At 38.0% G+C, this 21,686-nt stretch overlaps 1 protein-coding gene across 3 annotated transcripts in view; it reads right to left on the bottom strand.

Annotated features, from left to right (window-relative positions):
• Positions 1-7,950: 7,950 nt before the first annotated feature.
• Positions 7,951-21,686, bottom strand: part of LOC307165543 (SEC14-like protein 1) — a 291,727-nt gene continuing 277,991 nt past the window's right edge. For all 3 annotated transcript variants that reach the window (XM_079883248.1, XM_079883249.1, XM_079883250.1), the window contains one exon: positions 7,951-10,272. In XM_079883248.1, coding sequence (XP_079739374.1) covers positions 10,167-10,272 — 106 coding nt within the window. In that variant the 3' untranslated portion in view covers positions 7,951-10,166. The remainder of the gene's footprint in view (positions 10,273-21,686) is intronic.

The raw sequence follows: 21,686 nt of genomic DNA, 5'->3' as shown, positions 1-21,686 counted from the left end.
GGGTGACGTCACTTCTTGTTGACGTTCAAAGTATTGTCAAACAAAGCTAGCTCGACCCTCCCTCCTCCTCATCCCGTCCCCCCACCCCCAAATCATTCTCGTCGGTTATTGGCTGGAACACTTGTTTGTTATGTTTCGTGGTCCAGGCTGGGCCAGTTTATTTTTCTTGCCGTTTGTGGAGCCTGGGCTGTCTACAGGGACCACTTTTTACCGTGTGTTCAGGTGACAGGCAGCTAGCGGATAGTGAGAAGATATTTGCTGTATGTGACAAAAAATGTTTTGGCCTAAAAAATGCGTGACATTACTTCAAGGTTTGCAAACTGATGAGAGGCATCATAAAATAGCCCTTTATGCAGATGATTTTGTTCATTTTCATTTCAAATCCTGCATCTTCAGTACCATCTCTTCTTGATATTATTAATACTTTCTGTACTCTTTTAAAATTAATCTAAAGTCTGAGGCTATGCCTGCTGGTACCATGAAAACAATGCCAAATGTTAGTTAATTTCCATTTAAGTGGTCCCCTGGAGGTTTTATATACTTGGGCATCTTTGTAAGCCCTGTATTCAAAAATGTATACAAAGACAACTTTACCCCTTTGCTTAAGCCAAGGACACACTTAACGACAGTAAGGCCGATTATGAATGTAATTTCATACTTGCGTCTGATCAAGCACAAACTGGAGCAAGCGCAAACCAAGGCTGCAATTCTCTGCGCCACAACTAGCAGGGTCAATGGGAGTACTGGACTTTCTTAATATTAAGCTATACCAGTGGTCTGCACATCTAAGATACGTTTCTGATTGGGTTGCTCTTGATAACTCTTGGTTAGATCTTGAACAATCATGGTCTAAATGATGGTCTGTGACAACCCTTTAACTATAAATACACCTGATTGCTTGGTCTGCCGATCGATTGCTCCTGTCTGCCGATCGATTGCTCCTGTCTGCCTCGCTGCCTGCTGTGAGTGTGTTTGTGTGCTTCGGTGCTGTAAGCTCCGTCTTAGCCTTATATTTCTTTGTTTTGAACCATCATTTTACTACCATTTCTAGTTGTTTATACTACTACATTTTACCCAACATCTCAGATTAACCTGACATCGCTAGCTTTTGTTATTAGTACTACTAGCACAAAACGCTAGTAATTTGCTAGCCTGTTAACGCGCCACCCGTGCGCTCAGCTATTTTTATTTATTTATTTTTCTCTCGCGCGTCCGCGCCTTTGAGTTCATAAAAGCTCAGGTGAGTAAGAATCAGTCAACAAACACGGTGAGTAATGTCTTGTCCTGTTATTGTCACTTGCACTTCATGTCACATGTTTAGTATAGCCTTCTCTGTCGACAATATAGGATTTATATGTGATAAATGTAAGGAGACAGTTAGGTTGACAGAGAAGATTTCAGAATTAGAAACACGCATCCAAACTTTAATTGAGGATAGTAAGAGTGCTAGTGCTTTAGATGTTTTGGATGCGCATAGAATAGTGAACACTTTACATGGCGTGGTTCCGGCTGAAGTAGAGCCCGTGCAGCCGGGCAAATGGGTGACAGTGAGGGATCGCTCTAGTCGCGGATCTAAAAACCACTCTTCCGTTCCGATTACCATAACAAATCGATTTGCCCCGCTCAGTGAAACACCCACTGAGAATGATTGTGCCCTAGTTATTGGCGATTGATCACACGGAACGTGAAAATAGAGACACCAACCACCATAGTCACATGTTTGCCGGGAGCCAGAGCGCCTGACATCAAAGCAAATTTAAAAGTGCTGGCTAATGCTAATCGTAAATTCTCTAAGATCATTATTCATGTCGGCACTAATGATGTTCGACTCCGCCAGTCGGAGATCACCAAAATTAATATTAAAGAGGTGTGTGAACTTGCAAGTACGATGTCAAGGACTGTAATTTGCTCTGGCCCCCTTCCTGTTCGCAGGAGTGATGAGATAGTTAGTAGATTGTGTTCGCTTAACGGTTGGCTGTCTAGGTGGTGTCCGCTTAATAATATAGAATTCATAGACAATTGGAAAAGTTTTTGGGGCAAACCTGACCTGTTGAAAAGAGATGGTATTCATCCCTCCTGGGATGGTGCTGCTCTTCTCTCTAGTAATATGGCTCATAGTCTTAGAGCTCAAACATGACAATCTGGGGCTCAGGTCAGGAAGCAGACAGACTGGCTAAACCGACCGTCTGCTAGCGGCCTCGCGTCACCAAGGTCAGATAAATCCTATCACATAGAGCCTCTTTCACCTAGCTATCATCATATAGAGACTGTGTCTGTTCCCCGAATTTGGAAATCCAAAAAACGTTTAAACCCATCTAAGGTTAAAAATTTAATTGATGTTCAACAAATAAAAAACAGCTATATTACAGATGAGCAAATGCTAAAGCTTGGGTTGCTGAATATTCGATCGCTTACTTCAAAAGCACTCGTTGTTAACGATATGATTTCAGATAATAACCTAGATGTGCTGTGTTTGACAGAAACCTGGCTAAAACCAAACGATTACATTACTTTAAATGAATCAACCCCGCACGATTACTGTTATAAGCATGAGCCTCGTCTGAAACGCAAAGGGGGTGGTGTTGCTGTAATTTATAGTAATAGTTTCAAAACCACTAAGAAATCAAGTTTTAAATATAATTCTTTTGAAGCATTGGTGCTTAATGTAAAAATATATAGTGTAAACGATAAATCACGTTTGAGATTTGTGTTGGCTACTGTATACAGGCCACCAGGGCACCATAATGACTTTATCAAAGAATTTGCGGACTTTCTATCAGAATTAATATTGACTGCAGATAAAGTACTAATTGTTGGTGATTTTAATATACACATCGATAATGAAAAAGATGCATTGGGATTGGCATTTAAAGACATTGTAAATTCAATTGGAGTTAGACAACACGTGTCAGGACCTACTCATCGTCGTAATCATACTCTAGATCTAATATTATCACACGGAATAGATGTTGATGCCGTTGAAATTCTGCAGCAGAGCGATGACATCTCAGATCATTATCTAGTCTCGTGTAAACTTCATTTAGCCAAAGCTGCAAAGCCGACTCCGTGTTACAAATATGTTAGACCTATCACTTCTGCTACTAAAGATTGCTTTATTAATAATCTTCCTAATCAGTTTCATCATCTCAGCATCTCAGATAGCTTAGAAGAACTTGATATTACAACAGAAACGTTTAACTCTCTCTTTTCCAGCACTTTAGACACAGTTGCTCCGTTGCGCTTAAAGAAGATTAAAGAAAATAGTCCAACGCCGTGGTACAATGAGCACACTCGGGCCCTTAAGGGTGCAGCTAGAAAAATGGAGCGCAACTGGAAGAAAACAAAACTAGAGGTATTTCGCATTTCATGGAAGGAGAGCTCTATTGCTTACAGGGAGGCTTTAAAAGCTGCTAGATCTGCTTATTTTTCAACCCTATTAGAAGAAAATAAACATAATCCTAGGTATTTATTTGAAACGGTGGCTAAACTAACGAAAAATAAAGCTTCAAGCCCAGAAGTTTCCAAGCAACACAGCAGTAATGACTTTATGAACTTCTTCAATTATAAGATTGATAATATCAGGGACAAAATTATAACTATGCAACCGTCTACTACAGTATCGCATCAGGCAGTGCATTGTAGTCTCCCTGAGGAAAAATTTGATTCATTCGTTGCTATAGGAGAGGAAGAATTTACTAAACTCATTAAATCATCTAAATCTACAACATGTATGTTAGACCCTATACCGACTAAGCTACTGAAAGAAATACTTCCAGAGGTCATAGATCCTCTTCTTAATATCATTAATTCGTCTTTGTCTCTAGGATACGTACCAAAAAACTTTAAGCTGGCTATGATTAAACCGCTTGTTAAAAAAACGCAACTTGATCCTACAGAATTAGTCAATTACAGGCCGATCTCGAATCTACCTTTTCTGTCAAAGATATTAGAAAAGGCAGTATCCTCACAACTGTGTTCCTTTCTTGAAAGAAATGATATCTGCGAGGATTTCCAGTCAGGATTTAGACCGTACCATAGTACCGAGACAGCTCTCGTTAGAGTCACAAATGATTTGCTCTTATCATCCGATCGTGGTTGTATCTCTCTATTAGTGTTACTCGATCTTAGTGCTGCATTTGACACCATTGACCACAACGTTCTTTTAAATAGATTAGAACATTATGTTGGCATTAGTGGAATTGCACTAGCATGGTTTAAATCATACTTATCTGACCGTTATCAGTTTGTAGCAGTAAATGATGAGATGTCTCATCGATCACAAGTTCAGTATGGCGTACCACAAGGCTCAGTACTAGGACCGTTGCTGTTCACTCTGTACATGCTACCCTTAGGAGATATCATTAGGAAACATGGCATTAGCTTTCACTGTTATGCCGATGATACTCAGCTCTATATTTCTTCAAAACCTAACGAAACTTATCAATTCACAAAATTAACGGAATGCATAGCGGATATAAAAAATTGGATGACTTGTAATTTCCTACTTCTAAATTCTGAAAAAACAGAGTTTCTAATTATTGGACAAAAAACTTCCTCACGTAATAATCTAGAATACTGTCTAACACTCGATGGCTGCTCTGTTAAGTCTTCGTCGTCGGTTAGGAACCTGGGTGTGCTCTTTGATACCAATCTTTCATTTGAAAGTCACGTGTCTAGTATCTGTAAAACTGCATTTTTCCATCTTAAAAATATATCTAAATTACGCCATATGCTCTCATTGACAAATGCGGAACAATTAGTTCATGCGTTCATGACCTCAAGGCTAGATTATTGTAATGCTCTACTGGGTGGTTGCCCTGCACGCTTAATAAACAAACTACAGCTGGTTCAAAACGCAGCAGCTCGAGTTCTTACCAGAACCAGGAAGTATGACCATATTAGCCCAGTTCTGTCAAAACTGCATTGGCTCCCTATTAAACATCGCATCAATTTTAAAATATTGCTGATCACTTACAAAGCACTAAATGGTTTAGCTCCGCAGTACTTGAGCGAGCTCTTAACGCATTATAGTCCGTCACGTCTATTGCGATCTCAAAATTCCGGCCAGTTGATAATACCTAGAATATCAAAATCGACTGCTGGCGGTAGATCCTTTTCCTATTTAGCACCAAAACTCTGGAACAGTCTTCCTACCATTGTCCGGGAAGCAGACACACTCTGTCAGTTCAAAGCAAGATTAAAGACACATCTCTTTGACCTAGCTTTCACATAATACATTATAGACTTCTATAATTTAATGTTAGGCTGCATAGATTAGGTCAGCCAGAACCGGGAACACTTCCCAAAAATCCTGATGTACTCGTTACATCATGAGAAGAATGGCATCTACGCTAATTTTAGTGTCTGTGTTTATCCCGAGGTTTTCCTGCAGCCTGCCGGATCCAGGCCGTATCCAGATCTGACGAAGGACCTTCGCCTGGACCGATGACAACGCAGTGCTGAAGTGCCAACTAGTCTCTCCCTATGGAGGATCCCACTACCACTCTACAGATAAGGCGTTGTCGGGAAAATCCGTTTCGTGTTCCTACCCCAAAGCAACAAAATAAAATAAAATTCTTTATCAAAATTTATAGGGAAAGACAAGTACTTTGTTTAGGCTTGGCTTGTAGGGAATTCCAAACCTGCATATATTCAAACGCACATAACTATAGAACCCATTCTAAATGCGCATGTGAACGCCATCAGTGTTTCTCACAGGTTCGCGTTTAAAGTCTGTGTAGAGGGAATGGTGTCGTCTTAGCGGCCCCTAATTTAATAACAAATGATCATTGCGACGGAAGCAAATAAATCAAAACTAACTTTAGATGGAAATAACTTAACTCTGCTGTAAAGCCGAAACAATCTCTGTTACCTTAAATTATACGCTTATCTCTGTAAAGCTGCTTTGAAACAATCTACATTGTTAAAAGCGCTATATAAATGAAGATGACTTGACTTGACTTGACTAAGGAATGGAGGGCTGTTTGTCGTTTCGAGGGAAGAACTAAGTTAACCTCTGCTGTCACACTAATTGTGAACAATCCGACTTTCCTCCAGGCAGATCTGATGGGAGGTTTAAAATTTGGGTAAAGCATTATTCGGCTTATAGACTTGTTTGATGTCTTTTGAGGAGTTGATGCAGTTGCTTCGATTATTAAGGAGAGACACTACAGGCAAAAACAGCGTTTTTTCATGCATCTGTCAATTTTGAGATTTTGGGCTTTTCGGTTTTCATAAAGTGTTTTTTCATACTAGTGGACAGAAAACATCCAAAACACACTTTTAACTGTATCTTTTAGAGTACTTTATCTATTTGCATCTATAGATTTCAATTACAGTATATATCTTAGAGGCAGTTTTCTCAAAATTAGTTTTTCCTCCGACATCGAGCCAGAAATACACCAAACTTTGTTTTATTCTTATCTATATTATGAAGGTTTTTACAAAGGGGTTTGTTCATATATAATTTTCCTGATTTTATACAACATTTCATTCCTAAAAAAAATGGCGAAAATTTAATTATTTTTTGGCTGTAGACAGTATTTTCTGATTTGTGGAGTGATACAGTACATAGAGATATCCAATACCCCCTCTGTAAAAACCTTTGGCTCTAATATATCAAGTAAACGAAACAATTTTAAACCTTCATCCAATGTTCAGACTTTTGTTCTAGAAATTTATGCAAATTATTGCATATTTAATTAGACAGTGCCTCATTTGCATATTTAAACATAACATTTCAGAAAACTTGTAATACAAAAAATGTTTGCTTTTATTAATGTAATCAATCAACTGGTGAAGTATGGTGATATTTATTATTTTTATTTTTTTTTACCCTATTCATCTAGGGTGTCTCTCCTTAAAGCAGGACCTTTTCCGTTATTTACAGATTAGAAACTATATTCTGAAAGATACTTCATTATGTAAGGTTATGTAAAAGTTGCAAAGTGATTTTGCTTATGCCTGTGATTGTTCCTGAACTCAGATTAAAATGTTGATTTCCTTGTTTGAATTGAAACAGTTATTCAGTACTTTTAGTTAGGATCTGGATGAACTGTGACCTCCCAGGTAAACATACATTTTTGTCATTCCTTACCAATTTATTGGTTAATGTATGTATTCTCACATACTGCACACAAACTCTTGTACATTCATACACTGCCTAACCCAAACCCCTACCCTAAACCCATCCTTAACTTAATTATAACCTTATCCCTAAACTCAAACCAGTCCTCACAAAGATAGTTAATACACACACACACACACACACACACACACACACACACACACACACACACACACACACACACACACACACACACACACACACACACACACACACACACACACACACACACACACACACACACACACACACACACACACACACACACACACACACACACACACACACACACACACACACACAAAGGAGGACCAGCATAAGCATCTCTTTAATTCAAGTTTAATAACTTCAAAAAATGTAAAGGCTATATTTCTATATTAATCAAATTTGTTCAAATACAGAATTTGTCAGAGAAAAAAATAGATATGTAACATTTTACAATAAAGGAGAATACACACAGAGGGAGAAAACAGACAGAAACAAATAGTTAATAGCCCTCAAACACAGATGAGACCCCATAAAGAGATATTCAAACATAATGCATGTTGGTGTTTTTATGCTAAGCATTATCACTACATAGAAAAGCTGAGATTCTGTAAGATCATGTAAATCTAAGAAGATCCAAACACAAACACACATTCATTTAGTTAAGCTGGTTGATTATTTTTCTAAATATTCAAAGCTCAATTTACACAATGAGAATGTCGATGTTTGTTTGCGGAACGTTGGGTGGGTGTGAATTTACTTCTCACACACACACTGCTCTGTTTAGTTGAAGGCAGGTGGATAAGGAAGTCAGCCAGTAAGTGTGTGTGTGTGTGTGTGTGTGTGTGTGTGTGTGTGTGTGTGTGTGTGTGTAAGATTTTTTTTTTTTTTGGACACCAGTGGCCCTTATATATTTATTGTGCAGATGCTTGCATATCACAATATTAGGGGTCTCATCTAGCTAACAGTCAGACACACAATTTAAAATGGCATACAAATTAGCACTGACATACTGCTGAAACAGTTTGTTTCAACTGTTTCAAAACAACCACATGTTCATACAAATCACATAGAACTCTCTTCACAGTAAAGTATTACATAGTTACACTTGATACAAGGGTCTTATGTCAATTTTTGTATTATTAAAGCATCAATTTTAAAAACTGTACTGTAAATAGAATCTCTCACTTTTTTCCCCTAAATACTAAAGCATAAAACAAGTGTACTAACCTGTGCATGGTTAAAACACCATTAAATTCTGAACGGTAAGCCCTGAAACTCCTACCTGACTGGCAGCTTGTAGACAAATAAAGGGACTTTATTACACATGGTTCAGAATATGTGCTTCATGGGGTGTTTAGAAGTTTCAAGGGGTGGTAGCTCAATGGAAGTCAACAGTTGGAAAATACCTTTTTTTTGTTGTTGACATTGTCATTTTTTAACCATCAAACAAAAACTATTACTTGTTCCTCCTCGTTCTTACTCTTACTATGTGTTATTTTTAGAGAAGATTTCCACAACACTAACACATTGTAATTGTAAATATACTATATTATGATCAATATTCTAGGAGCAACATGTAAAAACTAGCTGTTGTTCAGTGTAACAATCTCCTTTTCCCTAAAGTGTTCTATCCATGAGACCAGAACTGATAAGTCTGAGAAATGGAGGACAGGGAGTATCTTCAGACTATTGGGCTATGGCATCATTCAAGCAATTAGGGCAAGTTAAATGTGAGCGTGTACATCCACTGTCCTCAGGTAAACCTCACAATGTGCACACATATTCTCTCAGGAAAGTAAGCAGGAGAAATCAGTTTGTTGTGCATGGTGTCCAATCTGTTAAAAAGTCACCTGGATTAATGGACATGTTCTCTGCTAAAATACGGTTACATTTTGTTTAAAATTCTTATTTATATTTTAACCTGAACAAAAAAGCAAGTTATTTAAGCCTTTACAGAACATGCTTCACTCCTTGTCTTTACTAATATAAACTCTCAAGCTAAAGAGGCAAAATACAAACAAAAAGAAAACAACGAATTTCCTTTACCTTCTGTAATAAACCATTAAAAAAAACTTGGATTCAAGACCCTTGTGTATGTAACAAGACATTCTGTTGAAGCAATGATAAAATGTTTTTATCCACTACATTTTGTCCACTACAAAATGTACACTGCCTCTCTTCTAAGAAAGCTGTCATTCAAAAAAAAAAGAAAAAAAATAAATAAATTGACCTATTAATATGAATGACCATTCCAAGCACTGATTGGCTGACTGCATAGGAACTGATCAGCAGCGAGTCTGAGGTTCGATATCAAGGTAATTTCACCAAGTCAAAATTGAAGCCAACACTAGTAGTAATGAGCACAAAAGCAGTACTGTGACTATTTCACGAAACATTTTGCTGTGTTCAAACTGTAAGTCTAGCCACACACTAACAATGAGGAAACAAGCTTGTAGCACCTAAGACGACTTAATACAGTATCCAAAAACATTTTACGATAAATACAAATTCAAATAGTACAAATTGTTCTAAGTTATTGCAGAAGCTCACCCACTGACCTAAAAACAATTCACCAAGAGGGTGAGCTCCAAGTGATATGGCAGAACTAAGTGCATTTATGTAGGTATGTGCAGTATTTGAGATGTGTGTGGGGGGCATATGCAGACATTCAGTTACTTAATTTCAGGCTCTTTCCAATTTGAGAACATATATTGCTTAGTTCAGCATGTTGTCCATGGGAAATGTAGAAATGCATGATAATGAGTGACCTCTTTTGGACACAAAGAAAGCACAATCAGACTATAAACTGACCTGCAGCCCAGCAGAGCGCTATGGCAAAGCAGATTCAAGCCCTTTAAAAACAACTACAGTCACCAGAATCCTTTGAGACGGATATCTTTTATACTCTTTTTAATTATGGAAGCATGCTTTAGATCCTTGACATATGTGATACAGTGTTGGGATAGATGACAGAGGAAGAGTAGTAATGGGGTTGATTGAGAATTGAGTCCTGCACTTATATAACATTATATAGCCTAAACATCTTTCCATTCTACCTGGAGATCATGGAGCTGGACTGTGATTGGCTGGAGGATGTGGTGGCGGCGCTGAGCTGAGAGAAACCACTGTGGCTAGATTCCAGGCTGGTCATTGAGCCCCTGTGATTAGAACAGAGTAAAGTAGAATGTGAGAAATGAATAAGCCTAAAGACTGTAAATAAAAAATAAATTAAAAAAAGGTTTCAAAGGAAATGTTCATTTGATTAATCAAATTTTTAATCGGTTTTATCTGTTCATGTCCAGTCAAACACCCAGAGCTTAAGCAGGACATGCAGTTAGGAAAGTAGTCAAACAACTCTTACAGGCAGAGTATAAAATGAATATCATGTCTCAATCCTTCCTCGGCACAGAGCATTTCTACATTTCGCCTTCAAAGGGCAGGCATATCAGTACAAGGTCCTCCCCTTCGGGTTGTCCCTGTCTACTTGCATTTTTACCAAAGTCGCAGACGCTGCCTTTGCCCTCTTGAGGGAAGCATAGTGTGCACAGGGACCTGGTCCTCAAGCACCTAGCCAGACTGGGGCTTCAGGTCAACTGGGAGAAGAGCAAGCTCTACCCTGTGCAGAGCATTTCTTTTCTCGGTGTGGAATTTGACTCTGTTGCAATGACAACATATCTCTCTGAAGACCATCCGTGAATACGTTCAAGTACAAGACAGTGGTCCCTCTCAAATACTTTCAGAGGCTCCTGGGGCATTTGGCATCTTCAGCCGCTGAAACGCCGCTCGGATTTGATGCATACACAGTAAAAAATTGTCAAAATCTGACAGTAACACTGTTTTCCATTAAAACAGTAATGTCCCACAGAAAACAATGCATTCTAGACAACATTTTCCACTGTAAGCAATTGCTGTTAATTTACAGCCCATTTTCAACACTAATCTACTGTTTTGATGCATTAAGGTTTTTTTACTGTAGAATGCAATGCATTGTGGGCTGGTCCATTTTAAGCAAAAGCACAATGGCACTCAACGAGTGTTTCACAGTGAATATAGGAGTGAGTACAAGTAAGTCTTCGCCTGTCCATGTTCACAGTGCTCATGACAGGAATATGTTTGGAAAATAGAAGAAAACTAAATCGAAAAGGTGAGGAGAGAGAACTTTGAAACTGACTGCAGCGAGGAACCTTTTTATTAGCCTATTACTGTTGCCTGTGTTTTTTTATTTCCAACCTATTTTGGATTCCTTTTTGACCCAGAGCAGAGTTGCCAATATTACCTAATGGGTTGTTTTTAAGAGTCTAAATGGATATGATCACAGAAATGTATTGCATGTATTTTTATTTTTACAGTAAACGGCTGTAAATTAATTTCACAGTATTAATACCATAGAATTACAGTTTATTGCTGGCACCTCTGCTGCCAGTGTTTTACTGTAAATTGAAAAATACAGAAAAAAAGTATTTCGTTTTTACAGTAATACGCTGTAATGCAATTTCACAGTATGAATACTCTCGAATTACAGTAGATTTCTGGAGTCTGTGCTGCCAGTAATTTATCGTTACATTAAAAAAATTCTCAAAACGTCAGAGGTGTCTGGGTCTCCCAAGAGCGATCCTTAGTGTTGGTAATTTGACACAACGTCTCCATTCCCTCCATCAGGGAACGAGAGTTACAACAGTAACAGAGATGTTTCCCATTACTGATATGTGTGTTGATAAATGTTTATATGTGAATTAAAGCCAAAATTCTGTCTTTTCATCATATAATGCGATTGTGTATTTTCAGAAAATTTGGACTAAACCACTCAATTCATATGGATTAGTTTTACAATCTCTTTATAAAGCGTCAAAGTGTTAGTTGCGTAGAATGTCAATGGAGGGACAGATCTAAATCAAATCTGATCTGCATTTGTGTTCGGAAGATGAACAAAAGTCTTACAGGTTTGGAACAACATGAGTAAATGATGACAGAATTGTAATTTTTGTGTGAACTAACCCTTAAAGGCTTGTTCACACCAAGTGTGTTGCAATAATTGACACAAAACTAGCGGGTTACTAACCCGCTAACTCCGACCTCGTCTACTCCGTGCGTTTCTCAACATCGGCGAGCGTCGAGGTCGCGATCAGCCATGGTCTCGTTCACTCCGGCTCCAACATGCCACCACGAAGCCTGAATATTTCCGCAGCGGAAGACGCGAGTCAGGCCTAGACCAAGAAAACTCTCTCCGACCCTCCCGGTTTTCGAGATATCCACACAAAACCGCTTCTCCCCTCTTCGCGAAACAGAACGCGATGCTGTGATCATTGGCGATTCCATCGTTCGACACGTACACGCTACGTTAAATAAAAGTAAGGTGCATAGTCACTGCTTTCCTGGTGCTCGTGTTTCTGAAATCGCCGCTCGCGTTCCCGAGATTCTGAACGATAACGAGCGCGTCGGAACTGTGGTCTTGCACGCGGGAGTGAACGACATCAGGCTGCGCCAGACGGAAGTTCTGAAGAAAGACTTCAGGAATCTGATCGATACGGTACGCAGCACATCGCCTGATATAACGATCATTGTGTCAGGACCGCTTCCCACGTACCGTCTAGGTCATGAAAAGTTTAGTAGATTATTCGCGCTAAACGAATGGTTAATGTCATGGTGCAATGAGCAGAAACTACTCTTTGTAAATAATTGGAATCTGTTTTGGGAGCGTCCTAGGCTTTACCGTGCTGATGGCTTACACCCAAGCAGATTCGGATCGGATCTTCTGTCAGATAACATCTCCAAAATGTTAAATACCTTTTGACTAGTAACCAAAAGTCCAAATCATAGTCTCTGCTGCACCAATTTAACTGATATAAATAGTGTAGAACATTGCATAGAAACTGTGTCTATTCCTCGTTTAGTGAGATTAAATAATAAATCTACTGCAGGATCTAGAAAAAATCTAATTGTTATTAAACCAGAAAATGTTGCTATTAGTAATCAAAAACAATTTCTAAAGCTAGGTCTTCTAAACATTAGATCACTCACACCTAAGGCAGTTATTGTAAATGAAATAGTCACAGATAATAGCTTCGATGTACTTTGCCTTACTGAAACCTGGCTTAAACCAAATGATTATTTCGGTCTAAATGAGTCTACTCCATCAGGATACTCCTATAAGCACGAGCCCCGTCTGATTGGTCGTGGCGGCGGTGTTGCAACAATCTATAGAGATATTCTCAATGTTACTCAGAAAACGGGCTATAAGTTTATTTCGTTTGAAGTACTTGTACTAAATGTTACGCTCTTAGATGCTAGAAAAACATCCCTATTATCTCTAGCCTTGGCTACCGTATATAGACCGCCTGGGCCTTACGCTGATTTCCTAAAAGAGTTTGCAGATTTTCTCTCAGACCTATTAGTTAATTTCGATAAAGCATTAATTGTTGGAGACTTTAATATCCACGTAGATAATTCAAATGATGCGCTAGGGGCTGCGTTTACAGATTTATTAAACTCCTTTGGGGTCAAGCAAAACGTTACCGGACCAACTCATCGTTTTAATCATACACTCGATTTAATTATATCACATGGAACCGATCCAACCGATATAGATATCATTCCACAAAGTGACGATGTCACTGACCATTACATGGTAACTTGCATATTACGTACTCCTGTAATATGTCATGCTGCGCCGCGTTATCGATTAGGCAGAACAATCCTTCCATCTACCATAGATAATTTTTCAAATAGCTTATCTGATCTGTCTCAGCTGCTCAGTGAACCTAAACAAACAGATGAACTTGAGGAATTAACTAGCACTATGAGCACCATTCTCTCTGGATCATTGGATATTGTTGCACCCATTAGATTAAGAAAGGTTAGAGAGAAAAGTAAAGCACCATGGTACAACAATACTACGCATGTTCTAAAGAGAGAAACCCGTAATTTAGAGCGTAAATGGAGAAAAACTAACTTAGAGGTCTTTAGAATCGCATGGAAAGACAGTATGTCACGTTACAAAAAGGCCCTAAAAGAGGCCAGGGCTGAGCATCTCCGCAAACTAATAGAAAACAACCAAAACAATCCTAGGTTCTTATTTAACACTGTGGCTAGACTAACAAATAAACAGATGTCTCCTGAACAAAATATTCCGTTCCAGTTAAGTAGTAATGATTTCATGAAGTTCTTCACTGAGAAAATAGAAAACATCAGAACCACAATTGTAAACGTTCAATCCTCAATTGCGTCTTATAATTCAGCCTCAATTATCACCCCGCAAGAACAATTACAATGCTTTACAACTATAGAACAAAAAGAGTTAAATAAACTTATCACTTCATCTAAAACAACAACATGTTTACTAGATCCTATACCAACTAAACTTTTGAAAGAAGTGTTACCTATAGTGGAGGAGCCTCTCCTCAATATTATTAACTCATCTTTATCTTTAGGTTATGTTCCAAGAACATTTAAACTGGCAGTTATAAAACCTCTCATTAAGAAACCACAATTAGATCCACATAATCTAGCAAATTATAGACCCATTTCAAATCTACCTTTTATGTCTAAAATACTAGAAAAAGCTGTGTCCGCTCAACTGGGCTCTTTCTTGCAAGAAAATGACATCTATGAAAAGTTTCAGTCTGGATTCAGGCCGCATCATAGCACTGAAACTGCGCTTGTTAAAATTACAAATGATTTACTTTTATCTTCTGACCTAGGCTGTATCTCAATACTAGTTTTACTTGATCTTAGTGCTGCGTTCGATACTATAGATCATACAATACTCTTAGATCGACTACAAAATTATACTGGTGTTCAAGGACAAGCACTAAGCTGGTTTAGATCGTATTTATCTGACCGCTACCATTTTGTTTATTTAAATGGAGAAAAATCGATCATAACTCCAGTAAACTATGGAGTGCCGCAGGGATCTGTGTTAGGCCCTCTATTATTCTCAATATATATGCTGCCACTTGGAAATATTATAAGGAAACATGGAATTAGTTTCCATTGTTATGCTGATGACACTCAAATCTATATTTCATCACGGCCAGATGAAAACGCTAAATTATCCAAATTGACAGAGTGTGTTAAAGATATAAAAGATTGGATGACGCGCAATTTTCTTTTATTAAATCCAGACAAGACAGAGGTACTAATCATCGGTTCAAAAAACCACCCACAAAACCTCTTACAATACAACTTTAACATCGTAGGATGTCCTGTTACTTCATCCTCTACAGTAAAAGACCTGGGTGTTATATTAGACTGCAACCTGTCTTTTGAAAATCATATTTCATATGTTACAAGAACAGCCTTTTTCCACCTTAGAAACATTGCTAAGCTACGTAATATGCTATCTGTTTCTGATGCAGAAAAGTTAGTTCATGCATTCATGACCTCGAGACTAGATTACTGTAATGCTTTATTGGCTGGTTGTCCTGCATCCTTAATAAACAAGCTACAGTTAGTCCAAAATGCCGCCGCTAGAGTTCTAACTAGATCAAGAAAATATGATCATATAACACCAATTTTATCATCACTACATTGGCTACCTATAAAGTTCCGTATTAATTACAAGGTATTGCTACTGACTTATAAAGCCCTAAACGGCTTAGCTCCAGTCTATTTAACCGATCTTCTATCGCCCTATAATCCATTGCGCTCTTTAAGGTCAGTAAATTCGAGGCTTTTGGTCATACCTAGGATATCCAGATCCACCAAAGGAGGGAGAGCATTTTCACATTTAGCTCCAAAACTCTGGAATAGCCTTCCTGATACTGTTCGTTGCTCAGACTCGCTCTCCCAGTTTAAAACTAGATTAAAGACGCATCTCTTCAGCCAGGCATTCATATAATACTTTTAATCTTACAGTTAAATCCGACCTCTAGTTCATAAACGCCAGAGGAGAACTGGCCCCCGACTGAGCCCTGGTTCTCCCAAGGTTTTTTTTTCTCCATTAGGTCACCTGATGGAGTTTTTCGGTTCCTTGCCACTGTTGCCTTTGGCTTGCTCAGTTGGGGATATTTGGGAATATTTAATTTAATTAATCAATCAACGATACTATTGATCAGCATTACCAAACGTGGACGTTCCACTAGAAACAAACATTGATGTATTGTTTTATTACTGTGAAGCTGCTTTGATACAACCTATGTTGTGAAAAGCGCTATATAAATAAACTTGACTTGACTTGACTTGACAAAAGTTTGCAAACAAACTTGCGCAAAAACTATATAGACAATGTAAATCTTAACAATTTTCTGAAAAAACAAATAAATAAATTTGCATGCCTAAATTAAATCAAAATGCACTCCCGTTATTCACATGCTTCAGTGCAAAATACAACCCACCACAACAACTGAAATGTTGTCAATCTTCTGGAACGGAACTATGGAAATAATAAAAATTGTGTGACTTAATCAGAGGCGGACAGAGTACACAGCTACATTACTTGAGTAAAAGTACAGATACCCCTTGCTAAATTTTACTCAAGTACAAGTAAATGTACTACAGTCAGATGTCTACTTAAGTAAAAGTACTAAAGTACTTGTTTTTAAAAGTACTTGAGTATCAAGAGTACAAGAGTACATTTTCTAAATATTGCATTAGGGAAGTCATCCCTGATTGGTCTGATGACCTACCCCTAACCCCAGCCCTCCATAACCCCGCCCCTAAACCTACCCGTCACTGGGGTTAAGACCAATTAGGGATGACTTCCCTAATGAATATTCATGAGTCTTCCCCTACCATCCTGGGAAAAAAAATATCGCTCCCGGGATGGACCTGCTGCGTCTTCATCCATTGTTTCGTCCATGGTGTCTTCTCTTATCTAAATCTGACCATGGAGTTGACTTTGGCGGAAAGCTGAAGGTGATTGCTGATAGGCTGTCCCAATCAGTGGCGCCTGCACAATCCAATCACATTTGAGAGGGTTTCCGAGATGTTTCTTTTTTCCTTTTTTTTTTTTTTTTTTTTTTTTAGAAGAAGTAACGGGTACTCATAGTTATGGATAGAAATGTAGTGGAGTAAAGAGTACAATATTTGCCTCTCAAATGTACTTGAGTAAAGTCATGAGTACTCCCCAAAAATGATACTCGAGTAAAGTACAGATCCCTCAAAACTGTACTTAAGTACTGTACTCAAGTAAATGTACTCAGTTACTGTCCGGCTCTGGACTTAATAGTACTGTAATACAGGAATACCAAGGTATTTTGGTAATAAGTAGTCCAAGTTAATACTACTATTAATATTCATATGCAGCAGACATGATATAAGACAAGTATAATACAATTCCTTGCTATATCACATCTTTTCTCTGATTATTTGCTGCCAGTTTTTCATTATACAGTGCCATGTAAAAGTATATATATGACTTGGTGTGAACAGGGCCTGACGTTCTATAAAAATCAAGTCACCGATTCTTGCGATAAGGGACAAAACAAAAGTCTCCGAAAATTGACCATGTAATGGAACAGGTTTTTATAAAAATGTTTTTATAAAAATGTGCATTTATTCACTTCATAACTTAATTCGTGTCCGTCAGACAACTACTCCGTCAGATGCACTAAAAAGCATGCTATTTTAATTTTATCCATCAATTATACAATAATGGTGTTCAGGATTCACTATTATGAACAATCCAGTTAATAAATTCCTTAATTCTCTTCCCTCCTTTTTAATATTTAGCTTATATAACCAATGTTCTTAGGTAAATAAGACATGATTATATATCATCATGATTTTTTTCAGGAAAATCTATTTTGCAAGTGACTGAGCATCACAGCCAAACTAATGTCCCTATCTTAAAAACAAAGACTTACAATGTAACAAAATATAAAATAAAAAAGAATGGCAGACATTTAGGCCACTGTGGCAAAGATAAAAACCTTTGTCATTATTTTCTTTATTAAAAAATAAGAACAAAGATACACATTATATATACACAACATAATATACAAACGAAATAAACTGTTTTATTTTTTCAGCTACAGTAGGTGTTTTTAACAGTAGCATTCAAGAAAAAAAATTAAATGAACAAATATAAAAATAAAGCACGTATAGACTTCACTGTATAAATTATACACTGATTCTTATAAACGCTACTATTAAAGTTCTCAGTTAAGAGCAGTGAGTGATTTTCTCTTTGTTGTTTTATTAACATTAAGGGATCGTTCCTCCAAAAATGAAAATTGTCATAATTTATTCTCTCAAGTTGTTTTAAACCTGAATAAGTTTCTTTCCTCAGTTGAAAATAAAAATTATTTTGAAGAATGTGGGTAACAAAACAGTTGCTGGTCCTCATTGACTTCCATAGTATATTTTTTACTACTATGGAAGTCAATGGGGACCAGCAACTGTTTGGATAGACACGTTCTTTAAAATATATTCTTTTGTGTTCAGCACAAGAAAGAAATGAATAAAGGGTTGAAACAACATTAGAGTGAGTAAATAAGGACAGAATTTTCATTTTGGGTGAACTTAACTATCCCCTTAAGGACAAGCGGCAGTATGTTTACTATTACGGTGATTGTCCACTGGCGTGGAGTGAGTGGAGCAGCAGATCGAGCGTTTTCAATTCATTTCTATGGAAGTCGAGTTTCACGCTCGCGCAGTGCATTGTGGGAATGACAGCGGACCGGAAAAAGCGCTGAGATCGTCCGAGAGCGTCAAAGGGTTGGGCAGTTCTCTACTTTATGCAAATATCAAACGAAAAACACGGTCGGCAGCCAATCGCTGTGAGGTTCGGGTTGTGACGTCTGTCTTGAGAGTTTAAAAATATGCAGATTGTGCCAGAGTTTATGCTGGATTTAGTGTGTAAATAACTTTATTTACAAATTAGACGCTTTGCAGTTGTGATATAAATGTTAAATATTTTAGTTTGGATGTGTTCATTGTGATTATACTGGCTGGGTTTACAAAAGTTTATAGAATTAACAGGATATATCTTTGCTTGTGGCATTTGGAAACAAAGCTTGTCTACTGCCAGCATCACTGAGTGGAGTTTTACCGCTGTAGTGGACACGCACCGTTAGGGTACGGTCACTTTAACGGCTGTTTCACACTGCAAGCGTGAGCAGCGTATATTTTTTCCGGTGTGCATGTTAACCAATTAGTGCATTCACACCGGGAGCAGGAGCAGCACTTTAGCGTCAAGCAGGAGCATTGCAAAATCAGGAGCGCAGCCGAAACCCCCGCTTCACAGCTGCTCACGCTCAATTAAAGTGAAAGCACACTTTTGATGGACAAAATAAATATGATTTCACAAAAAAGTGCTCAAAATGCACAGAATAAGCATGTCTAGTGAGTTTTAAAAAGAACTGGAGTAGGCAACAACAACAACAAAAACAATGAAGAAAATGAAGACTCATTTATTGATATGTATATTTATAGAAGATTTACCCATTTAAACTTGTTTTTAATTGTTTAGTTTGGGTGAAAGTATGGTGTATTATAAAAAATTAAAGTAGACTAGCCAGAAAATATGATATATAAACTTTCTTTTAGTTTATGTAATACACAGACAGGCACATAGGTTAGTTAGCACTACCCAAATCAAACCTGAGTGTGCGTTTTTCTTTTATCCACTGAGTTTGCTGTCTTGTAAACATATCGAAACTATGACTGAAAAGACAAGATCGGAGCTGTTTGCTTGGTTGTTTTTGTTGTTTACCATTTACATGCAAATGTTGTAGGTCTACACTTCCCCATCTTAAACTTTTAAGACTATCAATTTTATAAATGACCAACTTCTAAAAACAAATTTATAGCTGTCTTTGTAAAGAAATGCTCACTTATATGTAGCATTGGAGCCGCTGCTGTGACGCTGTACAAACGCTTCCAGTGTAAATACTCTCACGCGTCTGCAGCTGTAGTGAAAATGTAGTTAACGCTGACGCAAAGCACAAGATTGTGGTGTGAACACATCTAACATACACGCATATGACACGCACTCGATTTTCTCTCAAATGTTTGCTTTCACTTTAGACATAACCAACTGTGTTTATGTAAACCTTGTGTGTATTTGAAAGTATTAGCGCAATAAGACTCGAAAGATAACTTAGTCCAGTAACCAGGTGCTGTTTGACCAGCTTTTAGAGCCCGTGAGCTTCGGGTGTATGCGCTAAGAGAAGCGCATGTAACAACAGCGCATCAGCACGTGAATGAAATGTTTAACCGGCAAGGCTTTAAAGCACATGCAAATAATGAACTTTTGTGAATTGAAGTGTCCCGTGAGTGTAACTCTACCTCTGCCTTTACATGTGATTGTGAATGCACGTCGCATTGTTGAGACGGAGGCACCAGAACTGCAACTGATAGAATGCACTGTAGCACGATACTACAATATTTCTTCAAAAAGCAGATTGTGGAGGCATTTTAATAAATTTAAAGTTTTATAAAATATTTCTTTCAGAATAAACAATCAAATTAACCTTCATCTGACAGTGTTGAAAACCAACTGAGTTGACAAATACTGATAGTGTTGATGAAATTCCAACTGAGGTTACAACAGATTACTAGCACTTGACAAGACCCAAATTAAGAAGTGGTTTGCTTTTCACTTTTAGCAGTACAGTATGTCTCATGTATGTCTCATTCTGGGTCTCCAGCAGCTCACTGGTTAAATACAAAAAGCTTATGTTAGGTTTACTGTAATGGTAAGCATTATTATGTGCCACCCTGTAGTGGCAAAATGTTCTCAATGTGAATCCAAATTATATGTAGCATTTAAACCGCATCAATTATGTAAATGTTATTTGTGCCTGACCTGCATGACCTAAGCAGTGGCAGTGACAAAACTGGCATCGGACATATTTGCTCTCTTTGAGGAAATTCATTACATCACGGTTTGCTATTGCTGTGATCTCATGTGAGTGACAGGCAGGTGCGGATTTATGGGTGGGCCTGGGTGGGCCTGGGTGTGGCACGTGCCCACCCAGATTGACCGGTGGCCCACCCAATCAGATTAATAAAAACAATTAAAAAATATATATTTTATTAATAATAATAATAATAATGAATGAATTAAATAATTTCATTTTAATAGTTTCCTGAGGACATTTATGTACAGTAGCTACGAAAAATAGCTACAAAAGAAAAATATGTCGGCATATCACGTGTCAGTCCAGTGATGCTATCACGCAACACCGCTCTCCGTGCGCGCACTGACTTAATGTTGTGATAGTCTACATGCGAGTCGCATGACAGACAGATGACCTTCAGGTTTAAAGCAGGCGGGAGGGCTGACTGACATGAGTACAAGGCATAGGCCTATTTAAATTCACTATCTAAGTACCGATCTGCTATAGTTGACATATTTATCAGGCGTGTTATAGGCGTAATTTGCGGGTGGGACGGGTGGGACATGTCCCCACCACTTTTTGCCAGGGTCGATATTGTCCCCACCACTTTTTAAAACATCTCGCGGCACGAATGTACCAATTCTACAAATAAATAAAACATCTCCAGTTAACTGGCAGAGCATTCATTTCATTCGTTTTTTAAATAAGAGACAATCTAGCGCTGAAATGTTTTTTAAATCAAGTGATAAAAGTGCTCGTTGCCGCTGCGATCAGTGGCGCGGATACAGTGT

This window comes from Squalius cephalus (genome assembly GCF_949319135.1).
Source record: "Squalius cephalus genome assembly, chromosome: 10".
NCBI lineage: Eukaryota > Metazoa > Chordata > Actinopteri > Cypriniformes > Leuciscidae > Squalius > Squalius cephalus.
The sequence above is the reverse complement of the archived record's forward strand: the minus strand, read 5'-3'. Positions and strand labels throughout refer to the sequence as shown.